The sequence below is a fragment of the Anopheles coustani genome, chromosome 2 (assembly GCF_943734705.1).
Source record: "Anopheles coustani chromosome 2, idAnoCousDA_361_x.2, whole genome shotgun sequence".
In the NCBI taxonomy this organism is placed as follows: domain Eukaryota; kingdom Metazoa; phylum Arthropoda; class Insecta; order Diptera; family Culicidae; genus Anopheles; species Anopheles coustani.
The window spans coordinates 11,609,285-11,627,801 of NC_071289.1; the positions used below are offsets into that span (position 1 = coordinate 11,609,285).

An 18,517-nucleotide genomic window follows, 5' to 3' on the forward strand; every position below is an offset into this window, starting at 1 on the left:
CGCGGAGGATGGTTTGAAATCGAAACTAATTCCTTCCTCTCCTTTCCCGGGGACCCTGCGAAGGGCACTCGAACGCGCTTCCGTCCTTGCGCCCCATGCTGGCGCATTTAACCTTATTTCTCGTTATTTGTAGGACACCCGGACAGATCCGGACGGTTCGGGTGGGATGGTACCGTTCGGTGACTTGCATCTGGCAACCGGTCGTCTATGGTACCGGGACCTGCATCAACCAAACGCCTGCATCGTCAGCGTCGAACCTGTTGTTGTGGGGCCGATCGGGGTGTTCCTTGCAATCAGGTTTCACCTATTTACCGGGCGGTGGTGACGGTGATGATGATGTTGATCATGGTGGTAGGGCTGAGCGGTACTGCGTTCCCAACGGGAAAACGGATCAGCGCGGGGAAAGAAATCGAAACCAGTTGCACGCGCGATTCGCGGCTAGGCTTCGAGAGATGATTTGTTTCCGTTCCGTCGCGTTTGCGCCCGATTGGGCTCAGTTGAACGCACGTGACGGACTAAGAGGCTTATTGAAGCTGTTCCTTTTGGCCATCGCCTTCCTTCCCTCTATGCATTCAGCGAGCTGTTGAATACTGAAGAAAAAGGGCTGATGAAGGCTTATGTACGTCTATTTACTTTCACATTGATTCTCTGGAACCAAAATGGGTGATCATATAAATGCACTGATTTATAATACCCGTATTAATTAACGACCAAACGTATCTCCAGTCAATTAGGATATATTTAGGTCCATAGATATTTTACAGAACAAGCTTGGCCGTCAATCATTCAACTGAATTTAATGATTTCAATATTTACAGAGAATTGTTTTCTGGGTGTTTTTGGGAGATTGACTTTTGTTACTGAGTTATCAAGTAATTTATCAACAAATAAGCTTAATAATATTTATAGAAATGTCCTATAGACGATAATTTTGCATCCCAAACGTAATATTGGTTTCCCTATCAAATGCCACGAATATTTACCATAAATAAGTGGTATGAACTCTATTTTAAAGTATCTTCAATGTTTGCTTTCCTTCTTTCACTATTCAGTCGCGCGATCACTCGACCGGGCTCGTCCGATCTTCGCCACTTTAATATTCACGATCGCAGCAAAAACCTTGACGTTCCGACGATCCCGAGGCACTGAACGATACCACAGCCCGGGGTAACGATCGGGTGTAATTAGTTCCATAAATAGACCTTAAATTCTGGCGATCTTCAGACACCCTTTCCGGGCCCATTTTGCCGCTGCCGAACCGTTGCGGTACTTGCTGCTGCTGCTGCTGCAATGGTTCTGCAGCGTTTTTTCTCTTTTACTTTTCATACCGAAACCGAAAACCAGTAATTACCAATGCTGTTTGGTTATCTTTTCCTTCCTTATCTGTTTTTTTCTCCCTTGCAGGGCCGATAGACGGCGCGAAAGCAACTGCAGCACGTGAAGAGGAAAATAACTGCGGTGATTTGAGTGTCGGCAGCATCAGCTCTCCGTTCGGTCGTCCCCAGTGCCTAACGTGCCGAGGAGAAAGAACGTTAGTGTGGCCTTTTTTTCTTCTTTCGAATGACGGTTTAAGGCGAACGGTAGAGCACGTTGCGTTTACATGCAGCTAACGGAACAGCCGATGCTGACAACGAAAGCGAAGATGAAGCTGTTGAGGTCAAGTATCGTCGAGTGCAGCAGTGGACATTTAGTGGCGGTACTTTTTACAGTGGTAAGTTTTGTACGTGGGTTTTTATTTGAATTACTCAATAGGTGACCATAGAGTGACCAATTATTATTTAATTCGATTCCATATAACACATGCAACGCTTGTACATTGGCGTATATGCTGAACTAAAAAACTGACTCTTTTAGATGCTTAGATGATGATTGAGAATACTCTGTAAGTTTAAATAGAAAGATAATAAACCAATCTTAACTCACCCGCAAGTATGTCACGTCATGAGGCGAATGCGTAATATTGATCGACCACGTAACAATTTTTATGCTTATGTACACAAGATAAATATGCAATACGTTAAATGTTTCATGGTTTGTAGAAAGATAGAAAAGAAAACAAAATAAAAATCCCGTACGATTCTCATTTGACCGGTAGCACAACTCTGTTTCCGGATTGAATCCCCGCACGGGTGCGGGTTCGTGGCTTCTGTTTGCGTTGAAGTCTTTCGTTTGGTTTATCGAAGTGAATCGGTTGATGAGCCGTATCCATCTCACACGTGAGTTTCAGGTGCACGGGGCATTTAAAATTTAACGTGTTTGAATGTTTTGAATAATTAGAACGAAAGTGAAAATAATACTTTATAAAGTAGTAAATATCTGTGTTTTGAAAGAAGTTTCTAGAAGGCTAATTTTTCTCTCTGCAAATAGGAAAAAAATGCTTTACTCTTGCTCTATCTTGCACTGTTGACAATTGTATTGGCAGTAAAACAGGCAAAGGAAACCTTTTCAATTCCTTACTTCGCTCATTAGATGTCGGCAAAATGTAGCAAATTAGAAAGTAACATTCAAAACATGTTAACAAGATGTAAAGCACGGGAAACTACAAAGCAAAAATGCAAATGTGTTAGCGAAACATCCTTATTTGCATTCAACCTAACTAGCCGAGGATGTTGCTATCTTGTAGAAAAGAACTCGCTAAAAATATTGAGGGTTCACGCCTTCCAAGAATCATACTTTTTTCCCTCTCCCGGGATGGCAACAACCCTCTTGCATTTGTTGGCTGCATTGCGGTTCCAGCGTAAGATGGATTCGTTTTCCCCCCTCCCCTACGGTACGCAGTTACGCACGGTAGCAATTTCATTTAACGGAGGTAGAAGAAAAAACGATCAGTTACCAGGACGGTGGAAATGGTGGAAAATACATCATTACTATCTTTAGAGGTAAACTGTCACGGTTATGCAGTTATGCGGCGCAAGGGAGCGCGTAAAGTGCACGTCCCCACCACCCGGTTGGCAGGCGGATGAAGAGGGCATGAAACTGCGCCATTTTAACCATATACTATTTCTGTCAATCGAATCGAGTAAATTGATACGCCACGGTTTGCGTTAACCCGTTGTTCACTGATATGTAGCAGAACCGCTAGGTGTATCAGAACGCTAAGCTACGGGATTTGCTTGGTTCGCCTTTTGGTTAATGCAGGAGCATATTTGTTTAAGCAATAAAATATGACGATTGCGGTGTACGTTATATTTCATTGTGTTCGTGTATCACGCTTGCAAGCGGTTCGACATGCATCGCCAAGGATTAACAGTGCATTCGTTCAATCGCAATAGAACATGAATCGGAAACAAATCGGCTCGTTCTTTCTGGGCCAGCGAAAGGGTTTTGCACCTGCACTCATCCGACGGCGCTTGGGCAGCTGAAGCGTGAAATTATGTTAAGCTATAAATCCACAGAAAATGCAACATTCAGTCCCTTCCCTACCTCTAGCTCTAGTACAGTTAATCCGAGTTTGCCTTCCATCTGCCATTGATTTTGAATTTTCTTTCTCCAGCTCCAGCTGATCGGCTCCCGGAAGTTTGCAAGCTGCGAAGTGCTTCGTTTCGGGGAAAGGGCCATCCAAAAGGCATGCACCAATTTTCCCCAACTGCACCACGACGACTTCTGCATTATTATGCTCAACCCAGTTCACTTTGCATGTGGAACGGTTCGTCGGACGCGAATCCCGTAGGAACGACGTTGTCGTCATGTGAATGCTTTAAGCCCTGCATCTGGCAAAGGGTTTCTGCGAAACTCGGTCACCGGGAAAGGGGAGGTCTTTTTATGCTGGGATTCAATTTCATAAATCGTATTTTTACGCTCAGCCACCATCACAAGCACAGACACACACACACGCTCGTACGTACGATCGTTTATGCTCGAAAGGCAGGCCGTCACCGTCTTAATGCGCCTGTCATGTCGCTTTTTGGCCATCATCTCCCGCCGGTGATGGTGGATGAAATACGGTACTTGGGTTGTGGAATGAAAGTGCTTGACTCCTGTCGCGACAGTGTTTTATTTTATGACATAATTGTGTCACGACTTATAGTTCGCTGGTTGAACTTCAAACTCGAGCCCTTCCTTTATCGTAGGACGTGGTGCGTCGGTTTTCCAGAAATTTGTCTGCAAATCATCGTTTACGACCGAACCGGAATCAGCGCACAATGAAACGATCGTAATGGGTTTATTCACGGTCGCCTGATGGACAGCTGGCTGGAGCGGGCGTTTAACGACGTTTGTTTACGGCCACCGTCACGACTGCTCAAGCTCAGCTGGCCATGAATGTTGGCACATATTCCTTGGCTAACCTTGGTGGCCGAGTTTCGAGATGCAGCCGTGAACCGCCCATCCGTCTTTCATGGGCATTAGCCTGTCAAACTTCCGTGGCAGGCGAGCAAACACAACGATGTGACGCTAGGGGGAAAGAGTGACGTGGTTGATCTAGTTAGTTGTATGCAAATGTGCATTATAATAATGCAATTTGCCAATCCACAGGGCCTCTATACTGTGTGTTTCTCAGTAGAAGAAAAGCTGTAATAAAAAGAAACCTTTTCACTTGGTGCGGATGACTTGATTCCGCTAGGAACCGATTCGAGGTGGCTTCACAGTCTGAGGGGTGCAAATTTTCTCACACCCCTTGGCGACTTTTGTTGCTGGTGTTCCCATGAACCTCGGTGTTTCGGTACAAGTCGTTGCCATTTGGAAAATTTCATATGAACGTTGACGTCACTTTCTCATACACCACGTGTTAATGCCTTTTGCGTAAACTCTTGAAATGTGGCACTAGTTTCGTGTGAATCATTTACTACTGTTTGTATTTTATGTTTCTCACTTCATATAGCAAGTACTTAGGGAAAGTTGATATGTTTTTCCTGGACTTTGATTGATGGCGACTCTTGTTTTCGGTGCTCCTGAGCATTGTTATTTATTTTTAATTTTGTTAAGCACCTAGACAAGTATCACTGCTGTATGAACACATTGAGGGTTTGTACGGGCATCGAGCGAATACATAAACAACAACATCGTAAAATAAATTATTCTTAGTTTTGATGATAAACGATGATTTAACTACAAAGCGGAATGGGTTTCGTTCAAAAGCAATTGTTACGTATATTACTGCTTCATAGGCGTGTTTCGTAAATAATTTTATTAGTAACAGGGGGTAAACGAGAGAGAGGTAAATCTAGTTACAATTATTTATGACCCAAATTGATGAACTGATCGTTTTATGTTTATATCAATTAACGATATCGCGAATCATCATTCTCGAGTAAGACATACCACGAGAGTCTCGTTTTAAGTACCACCATTCCATCGCACTACCATCTTTTGTTGTATTCTTATAACGCCCGTTCAAATTAGACCAGGACCAACTCCGGTACCACCAGGCCCCTTGTCGCTGCTCAGCCAAATTATGGGTCGAACTTTCGTTGTCACGATCGTATGTGCTAAAACTTACATGCAAATGGAGTCGCAACGCATCTCCTGCTGTCCCTGAGTATGTCCCTAACTTCTTCAACACATACTTCTCTGATTCGTCCGCTAGTTCAAACTCGTCGTACTTAGCGTATCCGTAGTTTCCATGGAAATCCTTCACCTCGACCAGTAGTTCATGCGGTCGGATTTTAGTAATTTGATGGATATATTCTAGCCCGAGCCAGAATTCGCTATTAACATTCCCGAATCCGTTGCGGTACTCGGTCCAGTTCCGATAAAAATCGACTGAACCGTCATACCTATGCTGAATCACTGTCCAGCCACCATCGAACTTATTTTGCTCACAAAAGGCCTCGAATTGTTTCGATTTTTTCCACAAACGGAACAGATACGTGCCAGATTCTCTTGTAACTTGTCGACATGAACGGATAGGAGCTATTAAGTGGTCTTGCAATGTCTTACTGCGTCTTTCTTCATTGGTAGTTAAATTATGCATCGAATTAGTAAGCATACCAAGAATTTCCTTATTTTCTCCTAGCTTCTTGAGCTCAGTTTGCGACGTTTGCTGTATGCGGTCCATCTTGGGTATCATATGATTCTTCAATTCCTCCAATTTGGTCCTTGTATTCTTTTCGGATGCTTCCATACTCTGCAAAAGAAGCATTGATTGATTTAATAAAATTCAGCTGGTATGATTTTCAAGCTTTTAACACAAACGCCTAATGCACGCTTCCTTACCTTTTTCAAAGAGTCTTCCATTGCGCGCATTTTTGTTTCAATTTGCTTTGCATGTTCGGTTAGTTTCTTTTGCAGACGTTGTTCCATTTCCTACAAGCAATTGTAATATTCCTCTATAACTATTTGACATTCAAGTTAGTTAGTTGTCTAGATTTCAATTCACCTTCAGCGAACTCCCCACAGTTGTCTTCAAAGTTTGTTCCACCTCTTGCAGTTTATCTTCCAAGTAGTCTAGTTTTGTCATTAAAAGCTCCATCTCGAAACCTCCTATTGCCATTGTCAGCCGGGCTGATAAAATTACACTAAAACACAACACCAATATATAGCTACAATTATTCATGACTTTCAAATTACTTTAGTTCAAAGCACTTTAGCGCACAGTCAGAACGAAAGATGAAAAACGACTGAGGATCGTGCGGACTTGTTTGGCTCGGAAAGGCAAATTCGGCACTATTTCTGATAATGTGTTCTGAGCGATAACGTGTGCACAATTATCACCAACACTGAGCCAATTAACCGGGAACATATTTTGACAAAAACATGTTCTTCCTGGACGACACACAACTTTATGGTACGCATCTGCTCGTATCACAAACTAAGTCGAGAGCGTGAATTGATTATATTATCTCGAACGGTGACGGCTCGTTTTCTGACTCGTCAAACGCTCTTGTCGATCGGTTTTATGGGATCACCCTGTAACATTGCATTGCACAAACTGAGTCAAGAGATCATACTTATTATTTTGAATGTTATCTCTTAATTTCTGATCATGGTGCTCAACTAGATTAAAACGCATAACACATTAACAAGATTTTTTTCAGAACACCGAGAAAGTGGCGCTTCGTTTGTTCATCCCGTTCAGTTAATCTTCTCTCCCTCGAACCACACCGGATAAAATCCGTTAAAACTCACAACAGGTGCAGCGTAGCCCTTTTCAGGATGGTTTCGTTTTAAATCGCCCGGGCAACCTTCACAGTTTACGCCCTGGAATCCGCTGACCACCCTCGAAGGGGCTATTATGTCCGCCCGTCCGTTCGTTCATTCGTCCGTTTGTTTGTTCGTTTGTTTTTGTGCCAAAGCACACGCCGTGCCGTGCATTTTCCGCGTTTTCCCTTCACGTTTCCCGGGCCGGGAGCCAGCGTCTGATTTGTGCTCGACGTTGGCGGTTGCCTTATTGGATAATTGCAGCGCTGATCGCTCGGCTACCAATTGTCGGCCAGAAGAGAATGCCAATCGTGTAACATTTATTTTTTGCTTGTTTCCTTCTGCTTGTTGCCTTACGTGGCCGGGGCCGAAGCGAGAGTGCTAAAACCGGCGTAAAAGTAAACAGGTTTCGGGAAGGAAATAAATAAAAACTCACCACACACGCACACGATCCTCGACACATTTGAGGGAAACAGTTAACGAAGTGCGTCGGAAGGAATGGTGAAAAAGTGGTGATCGGTGATCCGGACGTAGGTAGGGCACCGATGCCGCTGACACACAACGCTCTTATTGGGTTTGTAGGGCAGTCCACAATCGATCAGGAATCTGAGCGAATGGGCAGTTTATTTTATTTCCTTTTTACTTCATTTAAATCGCGCTCCCAGGGAGAGTGGAGTTAATTGGGATGCGGACTGCTGTGCGTTTTACAGACAGCATGTGCGTAATTTTTCTGCTTATCTTGTGATGTTTACAGTTCTTCTTCGGTTTAACTCCTCATAAATGAACTTTTTCATATTCCCTGTTTCAATATTCAATTTCCTATAGAATTCGGTTGTATTGTCGATTCGACAATGGTTGAAGTATTATTCTATAAGTTTTCGAATATATTATAAAAATTACCGACGAGCGAAGACTTTATTTTGCTTTAAAAACTGATAACTAATAGATGTTTTTTTATAGAAACTACCAAGACCATGTGGTTTAGGAAGGGTTATCAAATACTGTGATTCACAACAGCTCAGTTGAATTTCAATAGTCAACAATGTGTTCCTCTCGTTTCAATCTCAGCAATAAGAAAGCGACTCCGAACGTATGTTGATAATGGAAGAGGTTGGTTGAAAGGTCATTTTTCATAAGTAATGGCGTATTCATCAAAACACATTTTTTGCCAATTTGTTTGTAATTCATACTCATATGCAAATTTTGATTTACTAATTTTAAAAAATGTGTCACTTTTAGTTTTCATAACAAACGTTCCCATCAAAAATTTTATGTTTTCAAAACTATTCTAATGTTTCAATCTCAAAACAAACCTAGTTGAACTTGCTGGCTAAATTATCGTTAAACATTGACACATTGGCATCAATTATAAAGGCACTTCATCAAAACTTCCTGTAACGGATCTAAGCAGGAAAATTGCTCTTCTCCAGCTACAAACATCTGATGATGCACTTGAGCAAATAATCTTTTCCCAACATCAACACACGCGTCACTTGATCGGCACCTCTTCGATCGATCAGTTTTCAACACGCTCGAGTGATTGTGAGGCAAACAATGGCTTCGTTTCTTCGGCACCCATCGGGGCAATTAACGAAACCACCCGCTGGCCGAGGGGCCAAACTCGCGCGCCCGGCTTCGAATATTACCATTTCCCCGACGGATTATTTCTGGAACACGGCCCGCTGTTTTGGGTGTCGATCGCAGCGGGATGGAGAAGAAAATAGAAGGAAAAGAGGGTGCTCAACCTCTTGAGGAAGCTTCCGTTAAAAGCATTTACGAGTTTCGCGCGCTTGTTCTCATTTAACCCCGCGTGTTTGGTCCGTTGCTTCTCGATCTAGACCAGGCTTCGTTCGCCAAAAGAACAAGAAGGTCAGTGGCATATGCTTACCCCACCTACTAGTTGCGATCTTGAACCACCGTCCGCCAGCCCCCCCGACGGTAGATCATATGCGCATGTTGTACTGTAGAGCAATTGCATGAACTTATGCCGCAGCGATCAAGATATAATTGCATAATTAGGCCATTTTAGCACCATCTGGGTGCCGATAGGTTTTTCCTCCGGGGAGCAGAGGCACAGCCACGAGGTGGGACGTTGCGATTATATTTTTATCATAAAATTGTGTTAACGCTTTACCGTGTTTCTTTCTTCCAGCTATTACCGTTGGTTCGGGCACAGGATTACGATGGTAAGTAGCGAACTGTCGAACCTTTCCGCGGGAGATCTGTAGAATAGATCTGAAGTCTAACCTTTCGCCTTCTCCCAACCCAGTGACGGACATTCAGTGCTCGTTCGCCTCGCAAGGCTCTAACCTGGGCGACATCATTACGGCGAAGCTGAAGAAACCGATCGGCTTCAAGGGGGCACCGCTGTTCGCGGACGATCGGGGCGTCAATCCGGAAGCGGACTTTGCTTGCTCCATCAAGCAAGATCGTAAAGACGTGAGCGAGCTGGCGTACGATTTGAAGATTACCGATTTCTCACGGTGCGGCGTGCTAAAGCGAAATGTAAGTTATTTTTACGATCGTTTCCGAAAAACGAACAAAAAAAAATGGGCGCCAAAATAACAAAACGGAAAAACAAAATTCCCCCAATCGAAACGGCCGCGGGTGAATGGTGGAACGAGCGCCCTTTACGCCGCTGAAGATCGATATGGGGAATCGCAAAAGGAGGGAATCTAGTAATAGGGTCACGCGAGGTGCGATGCACCGGCTAATGAAGCTTACGGTATTTTGCTTGGTTTTTGTTTTTGTTTGGAACGCTAATTTTTATTTTTGGCCCCACGCCGCACAGGGTTTCGTACACGTCCGGATCTGGTTCCCGCAATTCCCATCGGTCGTCATGCAATCCGATCAGGAACTGATCATCATGTGCAAGCCGCCGGAGCCGACCGTTATCCAGAACAAGGCGGCTGGATTCGCGGGAAGTTTGTAAGTAGCTCGCTAAGATGACCTCAATCTTGGCTTCTTCTTGGTCGGTGTGTTTTGTTAAAGATAATATTATTTTATGTTTATTCACAGTCCACATGGGGCACGTGTTTCCGGAGTGGTGGAGGAAACTCCTGGACGGCTCGAGTATGAGGTAGCGCTGTACAAGGAAGCACCACCGATCGCGCGGATCAGCGGCAATTTGGCGGGTCACAAAAATCATTCGGCATCCTCACTTCCGGCCGTCACCAACAATGAAGTTCCGGTCGATCAGGCCGTCCCGATCGGCACCAAGTTGCAGTTGAGGGCCCGCATCAGCTCGCAGAGCGTGTGGAAGTACGTGAAGCTGATGGAGGTGACGGTTTCGCCCGATCCGGACGATCCGCATGCGCACGGATCGGTGTCGCTGGTGCGCGATGGTTGCCGGAATCGGGACTTTGCCTCGATCATTCCTCACCAGCCGGCCCGCTACCGTGACAAACCGAACGAGGTGTTCCTGGACTTTGAGGCGTTCCTGCTGAGCTCGATGAAGGAGCGTAGTACGCTTTGGATCCATTCCCAGATCAAGGCATGCATGGACGCGATGGATTGTCAGCCCGACTTTTGCCTCGACATGTACGAACCATCGAAAAGTAAGTTTTCTGTTTAATGTGGCTGATACTCCTTTTGTTACATTAACATATTCCTCGCTTTTTATTCTTATAGGACTCGGTAGAAGGCGACGTGATGCGCAAAGTCGGAATCGTACTGAATACACCAAGTTCAAGGAAAACATTGAGTACACCGTCATTATGCCGGGAGAGTACGACGATGCTTTACGCTACCAGCAGAGTCCGGAACAGTGCAAAAACTTTGTGGTCATCTCGGGCCTTTTGGCAGCATTGTTGGCGCTCTCGACAGTGATAGTAAGAAACCCGATTTTCCCCCGAACTTTCGGCAAAGCATAATGACTTACCTGATATTTTCCTTCATCAACAGACTTGCGGCTTGGCGTCACGGATGCAGGGTACAGGCAAGAAGACCATCGACGAACTGAACGCCAAGGGATACTCTGGGCGAGCGATTGTGCAGTAACATGCCTACTCTGTACTCCGACTGAAAAGCTCCGATAACTGCGTCGCATCGCAATCAGTACGTCACCAAACGAAAGCTTAATCAAAGATACGCATGGAACACGAGTTGCAATATTTAGTATCGTTATGCTTACTTCCGCCCTCCCAATCAACGTCTTCTGAACCAGTGACTTTCCCTAGGGTAGTAGTGATTAGACTAGGCCAAAACGTAGCGAAACTTTCGCAGCTAGTGCGCTAAGAGTGTAGGTACCGATCGATCGATTAAGCCTGATTTTTAAACAAACTACACGGTGTAGTAGCGTTGGTTAAATTTTTAAAAGTTAGGCTTACCATACATCGAACAAAGTAGTAGTATTACGACAATTTAGACTGCATTTCACGGATAGTATTAGTACTGTTTTACTGTACTGTTAGCAAACGAATGGTATAAGATATTTATTGAGCATTTAAGCGCTGCATACATTGTTTAGTTCGGTTAAATGTGCTTCAAGAGTGTAATATTTAGGTGCTAGAATCTGACAGTTCTTATTGTGCGAGGGAAAACGACACGTGGACGATTTATTCATGATAAAAAACTTAGAACAGTCGATTATTTTACAATAAAAACAATACTTTAAAATTTAAGTTTCTCCAGAATCCTTTTTGTTACCAAATTGAGAATTTTTTTTACTTTTGACGAGGAGTCATTCGTCTGACAACATTACGATTGAAAGAAACAAAAACTTTCAGCTTTAAAAAAATATTTTATTATTTTCAAATGTGTGCTGTAATTGTTATTATAGTTATAATTGTGATCAAGGTTGCAGTGAAACGGATGGAATCGCTAGTTTTGTTTGGGAAGTGCATATTGGAACATTTTTCCGTAACGACAGCTGCCCTGGCTTCATGCGCAACTTTTAGCTGAATTGAATTGATTTATTCACATCAAATGATTTGCTCAGTTATTTTGAGAGCCTAGGAAATCATAAATATGAAAATTTTCAAATTTTTGAACAGTCGTGAAAGTAACGGCAAATTTGAAAATTGTTATTATTATTGCAGTTCTTTTTATAGGAACTTTACGAACTTGTGGGTGCGGATCGGAACTACTGATGGTTTTTTTGACAACTTAAATAAAAATAAACAATTTGTTTATATTGTGTGATGCGAAAACATTTTGTAGTACTTTTTGACGAAAACAAATTAAAATTAATGTGTTTTAATTGAATAACCTCAGTCAAAGAGTGTCAAAATGCGCGCCAGCTGGAAAAACTGGTGCCGTGTTTGCGCGAGTGAAGCAGCCGCATTGAAGCTTGAAGCGGTGGACGTTATAAATACCATCATTTTACCTACATTACACGTTTCGGTGAGTTTTTGAGGATTTTGAACAAACAGTAAATCATTTAAACAATGCTGTCGTTTTCAGATAAGTGATATAAGCAAGGATGCATTATCAATATGTGAAGAATGTTGCAAGTTCGTTAACAAATTGGAACGGTTCAAGGAACGATGTGAAGAAACAGACCGCTTGTTTATATACCTATCCAACTTCAACAGCATCGAGATGAGCACACGGGAGCTTAAAACAATTCGTAGACGATATCTGGGGTTATTTGATTTAGGCGATGGGGCGGAATCTAATGAAGAAGAGATTGAGTCTGACGCTCAACATCTGACAACTGCTATCGAAGGGGTCATGCTCAACGAAGGTAAATTAATGTTCTAGGCCCTTGGCATCGGTTTAACATAAGACATGTTTGTTTTAGGAAACACGAAAGCAAACAATCCTGATTATCCGGAGGAGGACACCTTCGTAGAATTTAAGGTGGAACAGCTAGAAACATCCACCATTAACATCGCTCCGGAGCGTACTGCTTCCGATACGGAGCAGTGGGAACCGAACGAGATCGAATATGAGGAGGATCGTTCGGCCGATAACAGTGACCCACCATCCCGTGATGAGAAATTGGAAGAAGTGGAAGCCATCGCAACGGAATCAACAGCAGAAGATCAAACATCTGGCGATGACCTTGACAAAAACTCCTCTAAATCTTCAGATACCTTGTCGACAGTGCGAAGAAAAGAGAAGAGAAAACTGACCGAATTTCAATGTGGGATTTGTTTGAAAAAGTTCAGCTCACGCGACTTATTGAAGAAACACGAAGATTCGCATTTTCCGAAACATAATTTTTATTTTCCAGATAATGAATTTACGTGTCCTATTTGTGATAAAAAGTAAGTCCGTCAGATCCGTATAAGGCATAACAAAAATTTCATGCAGTGTTAAATGCTATTTTTTTATTTACTCAATAGGTTTCGACGAGCTATTAACGTAAAGGCCCATGTACGACTGGTCCATGATGGCATTAAACCGTTCATTTGTGAAGAATGCGGCAGGGCTTTCGGTTCGAAGGGCGCTTTAAAAGAACATTACGTAGTGCACTCTGACGATCGACCATTTAAATGTCCCCATTGCCCGATGACATTCAAAAATCAGTCTCGGTTAAAGGTATTTTAAAACACACGTATTTAAATGGTACCATATGATAATGACAACATCTTTGATTATTTTCTTCCGCAGACTCACGAGGATGTCCACAATGAAACCCATTACATCTGTCCATATTGCGGGCTACAGCTGAAAACGAAACGTACTCTCAATATGCATATGCTCGTGCACTCGGACCAGAAGAACCACAGATGCCAGTACTGCGGGAAAGAGTACAAGCGATCGAAGGCCCTGAAAACTCACCTGATATTGCACACCGGGCTGCGGCCGTATCAGTGCCCGTTCTGTGACCGGACGTTCACGAACGGATCAAACTGTCGTAGTCATAAGAAAAAGTTTCATCCTCTCGAGCTGGCCGCTCTGGAAGCGGGGGGTGGTCAAAAGCCTGCCTCGAATATTCCCAAATTAGAAAATCTTCAGCCAAAGTACGCCCGTGAGATCACCGACGTCTGTCAGAATCGGTTGAGTAATTTTCTCCTTTCTACCCATTGCAGGTCACAAAACAACACGGAAGAACCTGAGCTTAAAGTGGAAGTGGTTGAACTAGCACCCATCGTGGAAACCAATAATGCGAAAGAGGGTACTACTATTCTGAATACAAGCTTAAGACTTAAGTCAAAGAAAAGAGCGAGGTATGTTATAGCTTTGACGAACATGCCAACTAGTTGAAAATCAACCAAAAGACATGATTTAAATCATTTGAGCTTCTCGGAACCCAGATTTTACCCATCGATCCTATCTTGTGTCGATTTGCGTCAGCAAATCATCGTTGTCATGTTCATAAGTTTGGTTCATTTAGAACTGGGGCACTTTGAATGATAGTGGAGCCCCCCGTGGACAAAAATGTAAAACTTTTACAGCGTTTTGGTTATTTGGTCAAATTTTCGTGCAATTTAGTTATTCCTGCTCCAAGATTTTCGATATGCAAGAGGAGAAGCGAAAACTAATTGTGCCCAACTATCTGCAGAATCCATCAGTGTCATCTCTGTAGCTGGCAAAACGGTTAAGTTTGCTAAGTCGACCGTTGCGCGAGTGATTAAAAAGAACAAGAAAACACAGACGAGTGCCCGTAAGGTGCAATCTAAGCGATGGAATGGAACCGTGAATCGTCAATAGCGATTTATATTGGTATAAAAGATACACGCAATACAAAGTGCCCCATTTCTAAATCAACCAAGCCTTAGATTGCTCATATCGAGCAGTTGTACGCAACTTATAGTTAAGGCAATTAAGTTCAAATTTGTGTTTTCACAAGCAATATTATAATCAGGTTTCTTTTGGAACATGCTAGTTCATTCAAAGTGTGCCGTCAGTTTTGACCTATAGTAATTCAATCCAAATTTATTTTGGCCCAATTTGTTATTCATCACCGTGTTCTATTTCATTATGAATCTTAAAACTTTGAGTCATAACTCTAACTTACAGGTATGATAGAACATTTAAAACTCTTTCATTGTTAAGCATAGTTTTCATACTTTTGTGTCTATTCATTGATAAAAATAGGAGAATCGAATGAAGGTTATCATGTATCATGTTAGCTCATGTGGATATACAAGTCTGCGTAATGATTTCCGGAAAAGTTTGTGTGGTATAAACCACGGAAATAAAATTAAATTGTATACAGTAAAATTAAATTTTCGTAGTTCTTTATTTTAAATTTGAAATACTACGAAGATGGAGCCGTCCCTGGATGAACTTGACTCGTGGATTAACAAACGTAGCTCCAACTGCGTGCCAAACAATTTTTCAACACATAAAGTTATTTGAACAAACCCGTAAGTGATAAATAATTTAAAAAATCTTAGCAAGTTGGCAAAAGTAATTTCTTTTACTCAAATTAAGTACTAATCGATAGGCAACAAATAACAAAGCACTCTTAATCAACCCAAAGTAATCGTTTCCAATTCCAGCACTAAAACAAACTATTGCGAATCGCAAGCTCCAACTAGTTTTCGTTTGAGATTTACATTTGGTTTATTGTTCAATAAACATTCCCTCCAGTCCTGTTGGTGAGTATGTCTAGCGATCAATTGATAGTTTAGGCTGCTTACATTATCTAAGCTACACTTTTAATCGATCTCGTGGTATCTTTTGCGAATTACAAATACTTTTCCCTAAAATCTTCAATCTGCTTCATGGTGAACGTGGCCATCATGGTTGCCTTCCGCTGTGCCTCGGAATCGTTCAGATCCCGGATGCTGCCAAACGATCGTCCTGTCCATTGGTTAGGAAGGTTTACCTGTTTTGGGAGAGGAGAAAAAGCGAACATAGGACAGTTGGTGCCATAAAGGTGGTGGAACAGATTTATGTTTGTATGGTCATCCTACCTTGTGTCTCGCGATGGATCGTATGATGAGGATCGCGACGTAGAACGTAAAGTACAGCGTAAAGTAGAGCGGCACATACCAAAGCGTTCTACTGAGGTAGTAGTAGCTGTAGTTCTTCAGTCGCGGTGTTTCCGGTGCCGGTGGTGGTGGTGGCGGTGGAGGTGGTGCCGGTGTTGTTGTTGGCTCGTCGTGGTGATGGTGGAAGTGATCGTGGTCGAAGATTATGTCCGGATAGTGATCGTGGTCGAACCCGGTGAAGTATGGAAAATCGTGATCATGATGGTGATCGTGATCGTGGTGATGATCGTGATCGTGATGGTGATGGTCATGATCGCCACCCATTCCGGAAGGTCCTGTCGGTGGTCCATCCATGGGAGCATCCATGGGAGGGCCACCCATCATTTGCTGCATCATCGGAGGCATTTTCATCGGTGCCATCGGTGCGGACTGCATCGGAGGTGGACCACTATCTACAAGAAACATAAACAGAAACCTTAGGATCAATCAGTCCCGAGGTGGATCCTACTGCCCACTACACCTACCAGGATACCGTGGGGGCAAGTACTGTGGCTTGCCCGGGCCAACCGGAATAGTTCCGATGGCATCATCACCTGGAATGCCGGAAGCAGGAGGAAGATAGCTCGTCACAGCGTTGTTCGGTCGGGGGATACTATGGTAGGGTGGCAGGTATTGCGAATGCACATTCGGTGGAAATCTGTACAGATCCCCCGGTGGAATGTAGGAATGGGGAGAAGGAGGAGCTGGGTTGGGAGCGGAAGGATTCTGATAGGCGGCCGAATGTGGGTTTCCGGAAGGCGGCGGAAGATAGCTCGTAACGGAATTTTTCGAAGGCTCTTGCGATGGCAGGTAAGCGGTTTGAACGTTCGGAGGAAACTTGTAGAGTTCATCCGACATGACGGGGCCACTGACACCCGATACAGCCGAAGACTCTTGGTGGGCGGTTGGTTTAAGATTGTCAGGAGACTTGGGATCCCCAGATGGGGGTGGGAGATAGCTTGTAGCCGAGGGATCGGCCGGTTTCGACTCCTTGGGAGGCAAATAGTTGGAATTAACGTTCGGGGGAAATTTGTTCAACTCAGTCATGTCACTTGAAGTTGGCTTAAAGGACACCATATCACCGGTTGGTTTAAGGTTCGACGGTGAACGAGGATCACCAGACGGAGGTGGTAAATAGCTAGTAGCAGAATGTTTGGAAGCATCGGAAGAAGCTCCTGGTGGCAAATAGACCGAATCTACATTGGGTGGAAATTTAAACAACTCCGCCGTACCATTGTAGGACGGTGATGGTGAAGCCCCGGAGTTCGATCGAGAATCCGTATCACCGGAAGGCGGTGGAATATAGCTGGTAACGGGATTCTTTGGTCGATCTTCGTTCGGCGGAAGATAGCTGGAATTGATATTGGGAGGGAATTTCAACAGATCGGATGAGGCTGTCTTGACGGAAGAGCTCTCGGTGGAAGACGCCATCGACGCTGGCGGAAGGTAACCTGTTATGGGACGCTTTTTGACTGGAGGAAGGTAACCGGTGTGGGAATTGGGAGGAAAGAGGACAACTTCGGAGGAATCCATCAGTGCATTCACTTCTGGCGCATCAGCCGAATGAGATGGCGATGGTGCGGGTGTATCCTCACCAGAGTTCGGAACGGGTGTTGGCATAAAAAACGGTTGGCTCGGTGGACCTGCAGAGTCTGCAGGGCCAGGTGGCGATGGTGGCGATGGTGGCGATGGCGGTGACGGTGGCCCAGACTGTCCACCCGAGCTTCCACTGGACGGGGCCAAGATGGTGACGGGACTGTTGTCGGATGCGGCCGGCCGAAGCAAGTTCGGTGACTGAACGCTCACCGGGCTATTGAAGGAAGCGGCCGGAATCGAGCCGAAAGGCACTGTAACGGATGGAGGGTAATTGTTAGTGCAAGGTTAAGCAAAGAATCTTCCTGCCAGATCGTTACCTCCACCACTCGAAGACGCGAAGGGTTGCTTTTGTTTCTTCAACTTGTAAAGTGTCCCACCGTACGCTTCACCGGGAGCGAAACGGTCCATGGCTGTAAGAAAAAAGAAGGCAGAACCGTTCGGAATTGAAAACTTCTAAAACGGCTTCCAAGAATCCTTCTCTACCACTTTTTTTTCTCTCATAAACTATCTGGCCAAATGTGCGTTAGTAATTTGCGTAAGTGTTTATCTTACCCACTGGAGCGTTGTAGTACGGTTCGCCGTTGCGAACATTTTGCGAATAGCTCGGGTAGACAATGTACTTCGGGGTTTTGTAGCCCACGTCGGTTCTGGCCACCGGGACCGGCTTCGACAGATAGTCCGGGTGTATCGAATACGGAAAACCACCTCCGCCTCCACTGGGAAACCCTCGTCCGGACCTTAACAGGAAAAAAGAGAAGTGCAAAACAGTGGTGAAATGCAAATGGCGGCTCCAAAAGGATCAAACACATTCGGCAAAGCAGTAGAGTGGAGTGTGGATGTCTGGTCTTTTTCTTACGATTCGCTCGTTTGCTGACGCGTTACATCTGCTCGGTCGTTTTGTGATCCTCCACCGGTGCCTGCTTGGATCGGTTCGCTCGAGTAGGAGTTATAAACGATGGTTTTCGTTTCACCAT

The 18,517-nt window shown here is 44.1% G+C and overlaps 3 protein-coding genes across 3 annotated transcripts; 2 read left to right on the forward strand and 1 right to left on the reverse strand.

Annotated features, from left to right (window-relative positions):
* Positions 1–1,621: 1,621 nt before the first annotated feature.
* Positions 1,622–11,076, forward strand: LOC131265939 (uncharacterized). The gene is made up of 7 exons (XM_058268256.1): positions 1,622–1,711; positions 9,230–9,263; positions 9,347–9,582; positions 9,869–10,005; positions 10,096–10,634; positions 10,708–10,907; positions 10,981–11,076. The coding sequence occupies exons 1-7, from the start codon at positions 1,622–1,624 to the stop codon at positions 11,074–11,076; spliced, it is 1,332 nt and encodes a 443-aa protein (XP_058124239.1).
* Positions 11,077–12,228: 1,152 nt separating this feature from the next.
* Positions 12,229–15,151, forward strand: LOC131263185 (zinc finger protein weckle-like). Its single transcript, XM_058265347.1, has 6 exons — positions 12,229–12,420; positions 12,481–12,763; positions 12,821–13,289; positions 13,368–13,563; positions 13,636–13,988; positions 14,058–15,151. The coding sequence occupies exons 1-6, from the start codon at positions 12,307–12,309 to the stop codon at positions 14,230–14,232; spliced, it is 1,590 nt and encodes a 529-aa protein (XP_058121330.1). The 5' UTR covers positions 12,229–12,306; the 3' UTR covers positions 14,233–15,151.
* Positions 15,152–15,661: 510 nt separating this feature from the next.
* LOC131262287 (uncharacterized) lies at positions 15,662–18,517 on the reverse strand. The gene is made up of 6 exons (XM_058264256.1): positions 18,426–18,517; positions 18,096–18,280; positions 17,861–17,953; positions 16,433–17,794; positions 15,891–16,360; positions 15,662–15,802 (listed from the first exon to the last, which is right to left on the reverse strand). The coding sequence occupies exons 1-6, from the start codon at positions 18,515–18,517 to the stop codon at positions 15,662–15,664; spliced, it is 2,343 nt and encodes a 780-aa protein (XP_058120239.1).